Consider the following 12072-nt stretch of genomic DNA (forward strand, 5'->3'; position numbering starts at 1 on the left):
TAGTGTAATATGTGAACTAATGTGTTACACTATACACTCTGATACTGTCTGTGTCATATGGGAAACACTGCAGAATGTACAAGGCTGATCCAAGGGGCGTCCTTGTATTATAGGGGGCGAGAGGGGCTGGGACGGACCATATAAAAAAATGCATGAGCAGAATAGTGAGTGCAGCTTTGGAGTATAATACAGGATGTAACTCAGGATCAGTAATGTAATGTATGTACACAGTGACTGCACCAGCAGAATAGTGAGTGCAGCTCTGGGGTATAATACAGGATGTAACTCAGGATCAGTAATGTAATGTGTGTACACAGTGACTAGTGACTGCACCAGCAGAATAGTGAGTGCAGCTCTGGAGTATAATACAGAATGTAACCCAGGACCAGTAATGTAATGTATGTACACAGTGACTGCACCAGCAGAATACTGAGTGCAGCTCTGGGGTATAATACAGGAAGTAACTCAGGATCAGTAATGTAATGTATGTACACAGTGACTGCACCAGCAGAATAGTGAGTGCAGCTCTGGAGTATAATACAGGATATAACTCAGGATCAGTAATGTAGGTACACAGTGACTGCACCAGCAGAATAGTGAGTGCAGCTCTGGAGTATAATACAGGATGTAACTCAGGATCAGTAATGTAATGTATGTACACAGTGACTGCACCAGCAGAATAGTGAGTGCAGCTCTGGGGTATAATGCAGGATGTAACTCAGGATCAGTAATGTAATGTATGTACACAGTGACTGCACCAGCAGAATAGTGAGTGCAGCTCTGGATTATAATACAGGATGTAACTCAGGATCAGTAATGTAATGTATGTACACAGTGACTGCACCAGCAGAATAGTGAGTGCAGCTCTGGAGTATAATACAGGATGTAACTCAGGATCAGTAATGTAATGTATGTACACAGTGACTGCACCAGCAGAATAGTGAGTGCATCACTGGAGTATAATACAGGATGTAACTCAGGATCAGTAATGTATGTACACAGTGACTGCTCCAGCAGAATAGTGAGTGCAGCTCTGGAGTATAATACAGGATGTAACTCAGGATCAGTAATGTAATGTATGTACACAGTGACTGCACCAGCAGAATAGTGAGTGCATCACTGGAGTATAATACAGGATGTAACTCAGGATCAGTAATGTATGTACACAGTGACTGCTCCAGCAGAATAGTGAGTGCAGCTCTGGAGTATAATACAGGATGTAACTCAGGATCAGTAATGTAATGTATGTACACAGTGACTGCACCAGCAGAATAGTGAGTGCAGCTCTGGGGTATAATACAGGATGTAACTCAGGATCAGTAATGTAATGTATGTACACAGTGACTAGTGACTGCACCAGCAGAATAGTGAGTGCAGCTCTGGGGTATAATACAGGAGGTAACTCAGGATCAGTAATGTAATGTATGTACACAGTGACTGCACCAGCAGAATAGTGAGTGCAGCTCTGGGGTATAATACAGGATGTAACCCAGGATCAGTAATGTAATGTATGTACACAGTGACTGCACCAGCAGAATAGTGAGTGCAGCTCTGCAGTATAATACAGAATGTAACCCAGGACCAGTAATGTAATGTATGTACACAGTGACTGCACCAGCAGAATACTGAGTGCAGCTCTGGGGTATAATACAGGAAGTAACTCAGGATCAGTAATGTAATGTATGTACACAGTGACTGCACCAGCAGAATAGTGAGTGCAGCTCTGGAGTATAATACAGGATATAACTCAGGATCAGTAATGTAGGTACACAGTGACTGCACCAGCAGAATAGTGAGTGCAGCTCTGGAGTATAATACAGGATGTAACTCAGGATCAGTAATGTAATGTATGTACACAGTGACTGCACCAGCAGAATAGTGAGTGCAGCTCTGGGGTATAATGCAGGATGTAACTCAGGATCAGTAATGTAATGTATGTACACAGTGACTGCACCAGCAGAATAGTGAGTGCAGCTCTGGATTATAATACAGGATGTAACTCAGGATCAGTAATGTAATGTATGTACACAGTGACTGAACCAGCAGAATAGTGAGTGCAGCTCTGGAGTATAATACAGGATGTAACTCAGGATCAGTAATGTAATGTATGTACACAGTGACTGCACCAGCAGAATAGTGAGTGCATCACTGGAGTATAATACAGGATGTAACTCAGGATCAGTAATGTATGTACACAGTGACTGCTCCAGCAGAATAGTGAGTGCAGCTCTGGAGTATAATACAGGATGTAACTCAGGATCAGTAATGTAATGTATGTACACAGTGACTGCACCAGCAGAATAGTGAGTGCATCACTGGAGTATAATACAGGATGTAACTCAGGATCAGTAATGTATGTACACAGTGACTGCTCCAGCAGAATAGTGAGTGCAGCTCTGGAGTATAATACAGGATGTAACTCAGGATCAGTAATGTAATGTATGTACACAGTGACTGCACCAGCAGAATAGTGAGTGCAGCTCTGGGGTATGATACTGGATGTAACTCAGGATCAGTAATGTAATGTATTTACACAGTGACTGCACCAGCAGAATAGTGAGTGCAGCTCTGGGGTATAATACAGGAGGTAACTCAGGATCAGTAATCTAATGTATGTACACAGTGACTGCACCAGCAGAATAGTGAGTGCAGCTCTGGAATATAATACAGGATATAACTTGTCACTATTCTCAGCGTGACTTTCACCCCTACGTCACGGATCGGGGTGACTTTAGGCCAACAGATGGCTATCACATGTGCAGGGGGGCTTATCTTAGTTATCCCTCCACTGCTACACTGCTACAATGTGATGAAAACACATCAGTTTATAGCAGGGGCTTATTTTAGTTATCCCACTGCTCTTCAATATACCACGAACTGCAGGGATTTATGTATATCCCGCTGTACCGTTCCGCTTGAGAACTTGCAGCTCTCTGGCACCCCAATTACCCTCAGGTCAGACTAGGTACTGCACCTAGGGTAATTAGTCGCCAGAAAGGCTGCCTGCTATGTACTGGCTATTGGGCACGCTGCGGCGAGGGCAATATAACTACTCCCACTCAGGCAGGAACAATAATTATCAACGGCACCATCACTACAACGACTCCCAAATACCCAGAATAAGGTATGCTGCCACCAGCTTCGATTAAATGGGCCCGAAGCCAACCCAAAAGGTTGGCGTAATTCTCTTCAGAAGGCGTATGGTGCGTTTTAGAGCAAGAAGAATGAAACTAGTAGTTTTATAGCTTACTCCAAAAGATTAGGCAGTTTATAAAAAAATATCACAAGGATTTTACAATAAGAGACAATTGAAAGTATGTACAAAGTAATTATAAAATAACAGGGATTAAGTGAGAAATTAACACTTACATGTGTTCAGATCATTTCATGCAAAACCAGGCTAGTGGGCGGAGCTCCCAATATCCCAGTTCATCAGGGCTGGCAGTAAGAGCTCCTCAGGTAAGACTAACTGCTGGGTGCCTTGCAGAAAACCTATAACTGCAGCCTGGTGTCTTCACTAAAAGGGTTGGTTTCCCCAGACCCTCCCCTCAGACTTACCAAATTTAACACTAATTCTGATAATTCTCGTATCTTCGCTCCAGAACATGTCAGAATCATAACACACCCCTCATTCCTCTTATTTTACAATTGGCTTTCTATTGGTACCAAATTCGGCCTAGTTGGGACACACGGCTCCGGAAAAATCCATACTTTGTCCCCGTTGGGTTTAAAGGCTCATGCTTACAGTGGCTGACAGATCCGCTGATGGAGATTCGCAACATGGACTTATTTTCCTAGCCTAAATCGGTGACCCAATATCTTATCATAATAGAACAAAGACCCTCATGGATTTTGGGAGGCCTAGACCAGTTTCAGCTGGTACAATTGTCTATTGCGGCTACTGGTTGTATAAATTCTTGTGGTGAGGGAATGAGTAAGTTGTCCAGAACCTGGAATATGCAGCTAGAAGCAATAAAACCTCTTCTACACATACATTTCAGCAAGCAGAAACACAGAGAGAAGGGGGGTTTAAGCCCACAGCATGGGTGCTAACAGGCAAAGATACAAAATCATATTACATTTCATACATTATCGTGACATAACTCAGGATCAGTAATGTATGTACACAGTGACTGCACCAGCAGAATAGTGATTGCAGCTCTGGGGTATAATACAGGATGTAACTCAGGATCAGTAATGTAATGTATGTACACAGTGACTGCACCAGCAGAATAGTGATTGCAGCTCTGGAGTATAATACAGGAGGTAACTCAGGATCAGTAATGTAATGTATGTACACAGTGACTGCACCAGCAGAATAGTGAGTGCAGCTCTGGAGTATAATACAGGATGTAACTCAGGATCAGTAATGTAATGTATGTGCACAGTGACTGCACCAGCAGAATAGTGAGTGCAGCTCTGGAGTATAATACAGGATGTAACTCAGGATCAGTAATGTAATGTATGTACACAGTGACTGCACCAGCAGAATAGTGAGTGCAGCTCTGGAGTATAAAACACGAGGTAACTCAGGATCTGTAATCTAATGTATGTACACAGTGACTGCACCAGCAGGATAGCGAGTGCAGCTCTGGAGTATAATACAGGATGTATCTCAGGATCAGTAATGTATGTACACAGTGACTGAACCAGCAGAATAGTGAGTGCAGCTCTGGAGTATAATACAGGATGTAACTCAGGATCAGTAATGTAATGTATGTACACAGTGACTGCACCAGCAGAATAGTGAGTGCAGCTCTGGAGTATAATACAGGATGTAACTCAGGATCAGTAATGTAATGTATGTACACAGTGACTGCACCAGCAGAATAGTGAGTGCAGCTCTGGAGTATAATACAGGAGGTAACTTAGGATCAGTAATGTATGTACACAGTGACTGCACCAGCAGAATAGTGAGTGCAGCTCTAGAGCATAATACAGGATGTAACTCAGGACCAGTAATGTAATGTCTGTACACAGTGACTGCACCAGCAGAATAGTGAGTGCAGCTCTGGGGTATAATACAGGATGTAACTCAGGATCAGTAATGTAATGTCTGTACACAGTGACTGCACCAGCAGAATAGTGAGTGCAGCTCTGGAGTATAATACAGGATGTAACTCAGGATCAGTAATGTAATGTCTGTACACAGGGACTGCACCAGCAGAATAGTGAGTGCAGCTCTGGAGTATAATACAGGAGGTAACTCAGGATCAGTAATGTAATGTATGTACACAGTGACTGCACCAGCAGAATAGTGAGTGCAGCTCTGGGGTATAATACAGGATGTAACTCAGGACCAGTAATGTAATGTATGTGCACAGTGACTGCACCAGCAGAATAGTGAGTGCAGCTCTGGAATATAATACAGGATGTAACTCAGGATCAGTAATGTAATGTATGTACACAGTGACTGCACCAGCAGAATAGTGAGTGCAGCTCTAGAGTATAATACAGGATGTAACTCAGGACCAGTAATGTAATGTATGTACACAGTGACTGCACCAGCAGAATAGTGAGTGCAGCTCTGGAGTATAATAGAGGATGTAACTCAGGATCAGTAATGTAATGTCTGTACACAGTGACTGCACCAGCAGAATAGTGAGTGCAGCTCTGGGGTATAATACAGGATGTAACTCAGGATCAGTAATGTAATGTATGTACACAGTGACTGCACCAGCAGAATAGTGAGTGCAGCTCTGGAGTATAATACAGGAGGTAACTCAGGATCAGTAATGTAATGTATGTACACAGTGACTGCACAAGCAGAATAGTGAGTGCAGCTCTGGGGTATAATACAGGATGTAACTCAGGATCAGTAATGTAATGTATGTACACAGTGACTGCACCAGCAGAATAGTGAGTGCAGCTCTGGGGTATAATACAGGATGTAACTCAGGATCAGTAATGTAATGAATGTACACAGTGACTGCACAAGCAGAATAGTGAGTGCAGCTCTGGGGTATAATACAGGATGTAACTCAGGATCAGTAATGTAATGTATGTACACAGTGACTGCACCAGCAGAATAGTGAGTGCAGCTCTGGAGTATAATACAGGATGTAACTCAGGATCAGTAATGTAATGTATGTACACAGTGACTGCACCAGCAGAATAGTGAGTGCAGCTCTGGAGTATAATACAGGAGGTAACTTAGGATCAGTAATGTATGTACACAGTGACTGCACCAGCAGAATAGTGAGTGCAGCTCTAGAGTATAATACAGGATGTAACTCAGGACCAGTAATGTAATGTCTGTACACAGTGACTGCACCAGCAGAATAGTGAGTGCAGCTCTGGGGTATAATACAGGATGTAACTCAGGATCAGTAATGTAATGTCTGTACACAGTGACTGCACCAGCAGAATAGTGAGTGCAGCTCTGGAGTATAATACAGGATGTAACTCAGGATCAGTAATGTAATGTCTGTACACAGGGACTGCACCAGCAGAATAGTGAGTGCAGCTCTGGAGTATAATACAGGAGGTAACTCAGGATCAGTGATGTAATGTATGTACACAGTGACTGCACCAGCAGAATAGTGAGTGCAGCTCTGGGGTATAATACAGGATGTAACTCAGGACCAGTAATGTAATGTATGTGCACAGTGACTGCACCAGCAGAATAGTGAGTGCAGCTCTTGAATATAATACAGGATGTAACTCAGGATCAGTAATGTAATGTATGTACACAGTGACTGCACCAGCAGAATAGTGAGTGCAGCTCTAGAGTATAATACAGGATGTAACTCAGGACCAGTAATGTAATGTATGTACACAGTGACTGCACCAGCAGAATAGTAAGTGCAGCTCTGGAGTATAATAGAGAATGTAACTCAGGATCAGTAATGTAATGTCTGTACACAGTGACTGCACCAGCAGAATAGTGAGTGCAGCTCTGGGGTATAATACAGGATGTAACTCAGGATCAGTAATGTAATGTATGTACACAGTGACTGCACCAGCAGAATAGTGAGTGCAGCTCTGGAGTATAATACAGGAGGTAACTCAGGATCAGTAATGTAATGTATGTACACAGTGACTGCACAAGCAGAATAGTGAGTGCAGCTCTGGAGTATAATACAGGATGTAACTCAGGATCAGTAATGTAATGTATGTACACAGTGACTGCACCAGCAGAATAGTGAGTGCAGCTCTGGAGTATAATACAGGAGGTAACTTAGGATCAGTAATGTATGTACACAGTGACTGCACCAGCAGAATAGTGAGTGCAGCTCTAGAGTATAATACAGGATGTAACTCAGGACCAGTAATGTAATGTCTGTACACAGTGACTGCACCAGCAGAATAGTGAGTGCAGCTCTGGGGTATAATACAGGATGTAACTCAGGATCAGTAATGTAATGTCTGTACACAGTGACTGCACCAGCAGAATAGTGAGTGCAGCTCTGGAGTATAATACAGGATGTAACTCAGGATCAGTAATGTAATGTCTGTACACAGGGACTGCACCAGCAGAATAGTGAGTGCAGCTCTGGAGTATAATACAGGAGGTAACTCAGGATCAGTAATGTAATGTATGTACACAGTGACTGCACCAGCAGAATAGTGAGTGCAGCTCTGGGGTATAATACAGGATGTAACTCAGGACCAGTAATGTAATGTATGTGCACAGTGACTGCACTAGCAGAATAGTGAGTGCAGCTCTGGAATATAATACAGGATGTAACTCAGGATCAGTAATGTAATGTATGTACACAGTGACTGCACCAGCAGAATAGTGAGTGCAGCTCTAGAGTATAATACAGGATGTAACTCAGGACCAGTAATGTAATGTATGTACACAGTGACTGCACCAGCAGAATAGTGAGTGCAGCTCTGGAGTATAATAGAGGATGTAACTCAGGATCAGTAATGTAATGTCTGTACACAGTGACTGCACCAGCAGAATAGTGAGTGCAGCTCTGGAGTATAATACAGGAGGTAACTCAGGATCAGTAATGTAATGTATGTACACAGTGACTGCACAAGCAGAATAGTGAGTGCAGCTCTGGGGTATAATACAGGATGTAACTCAGGATCAGTAATGTAATGTATGTACACAGTGACTGCACCAGCAGAATAGTGAGTGCAGCTCTGGGGTATAATACAGGATGTAACTCAGGATCAGTAATGTAATGAATGTACACAGTGACTGCACAAGCAGAATAGTGAGTGCAGCTCTGGGGTATAATACAGGATGTAACTCAGGATCAGTAATGTAATGTATGTACACAGTGACTGCACCAGCAGAATAGTGAGTGCAGCTCTGGAGTATAATACAGGATGTAACTCAGGATCAGTAATGTAATGTATGTACACAGTGACTGCACCAGCAGAATAGTGAGTGCAGCTCTGGAGTATAATACAGGAGGTAACTTAGGATCAGTAATGTATGTACACAGTGACTGCACCAGCAGAATAGTGAGTGCAGCTCTAGAGTATAATACAGGATGTAACTCAGGACCAGTAATGTAATGTCTGTACACAGTGACTGCACCAGCAGAATAGTGAGTGCAGCTCTGGGGTATAATACAGGATGTAACTCAGGATCAGTAATGTAATGTCTGTACACAGTGACTGCACCAGCAGAATAGTGAGTGCAGCTCTGGAGTATAATACAGGATGTAACTCAGGATCAGTAATGTAATGTCTGTACACAGGGACTGCACCAGCAGAATAGTGAGTGCAGCTCTGGAGTATAATACAGGAGGTAACTCAGGATCAGTGATGTAATGTATGTACACAGTGACTGCACCAGCAGAATAGTGAGTGCAGCTCTGGGGTATAATACAGGATGTAACTCAGGACCAGTAATGTAATGTATGTGCACAGTGACTGCACCAGCAGAATAGTGAGTGCAGCTCTTGAATATAATACAGGATGTAACTCAGGATCAGTAATGTAATGTATGTACACAGTGACTGCACCAGCAGAATAGTGAGTGCAGCTCTAGAGTATAATACAGGATGTAACTCAGGACCAGTAATGTAATGTATGTACACAGTGACTGCACCAGCAGAATAGTAAGTGCAGCTCTGGAGTATAATAGAGAATGTAACTCAGGATCAGTAATGTAATGTCTGTACACAGTGACTGCACCAGCAGAATAGTGAGTGCAGCTCTGGGGTATAATACAGGATGTAACTCAGGATCAGTAATGTAATGTATGTACACAGTGACTGCACCAGCAGAATAGTGAGTGCAGCTCTGGAGTATAATACAGGAGGTAACTCAGGATCAGTAATGTAATGTATGTACACAGTGACTGCACAAGCAGAATAGTGAGTGCAGCTCTGGAGTATAATACAGGATGTAACTCAGGATCAGTAATGTAATGTATGTACACAGTGACTGCACCAGCAGAATAGTGAGTGCAGCTCTGGAGTATAATACAGGAGGTAACTTAGGATCAGTAATGTATGTACACAGTGACTGCACCAGCAGAATAGTGAGTGCAGCTCTAGAGTATAATACAGGATGTAACTCAGGACCAGTAATGTAATGTCTGTACACAGTGACTGCACCAGCAGAATAGTGAGTGCAGCTCTGGGGTATAATACAGGATGTAACTCAGGATCAGTAATGTAATGTCTGTACACAGTGACTGCACCAGCAGAATAGTGAGTGCAGCTCTGGAGTATAATACAGGATGTAACTCAGGATCAGTAATGTAATGTCTGTACACAGGGACTGCACCAGCAGAATAGTGAGTGCAGCTCTGGAGTATAATACAGGAGGTAACTCAGGATCAGTAATGTAATGTATGTACACAGTGACTGCACCAGCAGAATAGTGAGTGCAGCTCTGGGGTATAATACAGGATGTAACTCAGGACCAGTAATGTAATGTATGTGCACAGTGACTGCACTAGCAGAATAGTGAGTGCAGCTCTGGAATATAATACAGGATGTAACTCAGGATCAGTAATGTAATGTATGTACACAGTGACTGCACCAGCAGAATAGTGAGTGCAGCTCTAGAGTATAATACAGGATGTAACTCAGGACCAGTAATGTAATGTATGTACACAGTGACTGCACCAGCAGAATAGTGAGTGCAGCTCTGGAGTATAATAGAGGATGTAACTCAGGATCAGTAATGTAATGTCTGTACACAGTGACTGCACCAGCAGAATAGTGAGTGCAGCTCTGGGGTATAATACAGGATGTAACTCAGGATCAGTAATGTAATGTATGTACACAGTGACTGCACCAGCAGAATAGTGAGTGCAGCTCTGGAGTATAATACAGGAGGTAACTCAGGATCAGTAATGTAATGTATGTACACAGTGACTGCACAAGCAGAATAGTGAGTGCAGCTCTGGGGTATAATACAGGATGTAACTCAGGATCAGTAATGTAATGTATGTACACAGTGACTGCACCAGCAGAATAGTGAGTGCAGCTCTGGGGTATAATACAGGATGTAACTCAGGATCAGTAATGTAATGTATGTACACAGTGACTGCACAAGCAGAATAGTGAGTGCAGCTCTGGGGTATAATACAGGATGTAGCTCAGGATCAGTAATGTAATGTATGTACACAGTGACTGCACCAGCAGAATAGTGAGTGCAGCTCTGGGGTATAATACAGGATGTAACTCAGGATCAGTAATGTAATGTATGTACACAGTGAATGCACCAGCAGAATAGTGAGTGCAGCTCTGGAGTATAATACAGGAGGTGACTCAGGATCAGTAATGTAATGTATGTACACAGTGAATGCACCAGCAGAATAGTGAGTGCAGCTCTGGGGTATAATACAGGAGGTAACTCAGGATCAGTAATGTAATGTAATGTATGTACACAGTGACTGCACAAGCAGAATAGTGAGTGCAGCTCTGGGGTATAATACAGGATGTAACTCAGGATCAGTAATGTAATGTATGTACACAGTGACTGCACCAGCAGAATAGTGAGTGCAGCTCTGGAGTATGTGTTTTTTTGTCCGTGCCTCACATCTCTATTATCTTCTCCCGCAGTTGATGGTGTTATAATGACGTATATGAGTAAGTTCTGCTCCGCCGCCTGCATTACTGCTTCCCAGAACCTCACCATTGTGGCAGCCACAGAAACCTGTTGCACTTCGGACTTGTGCAACAATGAGAAGCTCGGAGATGTGAACAGCCTGTATCTCGGCAGTGGCGGCGGTGTCCTGGCAGGCGGCGCTTTGCTGTTGATTGCCGTCTCCGGTCTCCTCAGTGCCATCTCTGCCATGTAAAGCGCCATCAATGGGAATGAATGTATCAGCTGCTGGATGTTGTGTGGAGGCATGAGGCCAGAACGCCTCGCACCGTGCTGAGGTATCGCAGGCTCTGACATCGGGTATACACTGATACGATCCAAATAAAGCTAATCAGGGGGAATGATCGTATCGGGGACACTATAGATATTTAACGTATGATAAAGATTTCAGCCGTCACTTTAATAAATGTCGTCAGAGTTTTCTCGTCTTTGATTTTTCTGTTCTGGGCTTCAGTGTCTGGAATATTTTATAGGAAACGGCAAATATTTAGTTTACCTATTCCATGTCTCCAATCACACCCAGAGCTGCATTCACAATTCTGCTAAAGTTTGATGAAAACTGGAAATCTGCAGTATAAATATGAAAATGCGGACGTCTCCAAGACACAAGACGGCATCCTCAGACGTGAGATCCAAGATTTGTCTCTAATCACATCCAGAGCTGCACTCAAAATCCCGATGTCTTTCCCGTTATCATGGAGCATTTCTCAGTACTGTGCTGGTAGGTTTCCTGTGACACAGACCTTAAGGCAGTTGGACTTATCAAGATTTTGGATGAGAGTCTGAATGCAGCTTTGGTAGTGACTGGAGAGCACTGTATCTACCAAGTGGGAGAAGCAGCAATCTGGGGTTTCTCTTAGGGAGTTGAAAAAAAAAAAACGCTCTAAAGATGCAGCCTCCATAAAACAAAGACAGAAAAAAAGTTAAAAAAAAAAAGTTATAAATATTGGAATCAACTCCTTCCCCCTTTACACCAATAAAAATGGAGAAAATTTAAGGAGTTAAAATTCATGTAGATGTTCTGGAAGAAATAAAACAATAACA

At 42.9% G+C, this 12072-nt stretch overlaps 1 protein-coding gene across 1 annotated transcript in view; it reads left to right on the forward strand.

Annotated features, from left to right (window-relative positions):
• Positions 1 to 11449, forward strand: part of LOC138643176 (prostate stem cell antigen-like) — a 33906-nt gene extending 22457 nt beyond the window's left edge. Inside the window, exon 3 of the mRNA XM_069732006.1 lies at positions 10986 to 11449. Coding sequence (XP_069588107.1) covers positions 10986 to 11224 — 239 coding nt within the window. The 3' untranslated portion in view covers positions 11225 to 11449. The remainder of the gene's footprint in view (positions 1 to 10985) is intronic.
• Positions 11450 to 12072: the final 623 nt, after the last annotated feature.

Source organism: Ranitomeya imitator, chromosome 6 (genome assembly GCF_032444005.1).
Source record: "Ranitomeya imitator isolate aRanImi1 chromosome 6, aRanImi1.pri, whole genome shotgun sequence".
NCBI classification, from domain to species: Eukaryota; Metazoa; Chordata; class Amphibia; order Anura; family Dendrobatidae; genus Ranitomeya; species Ranitomeya imitator.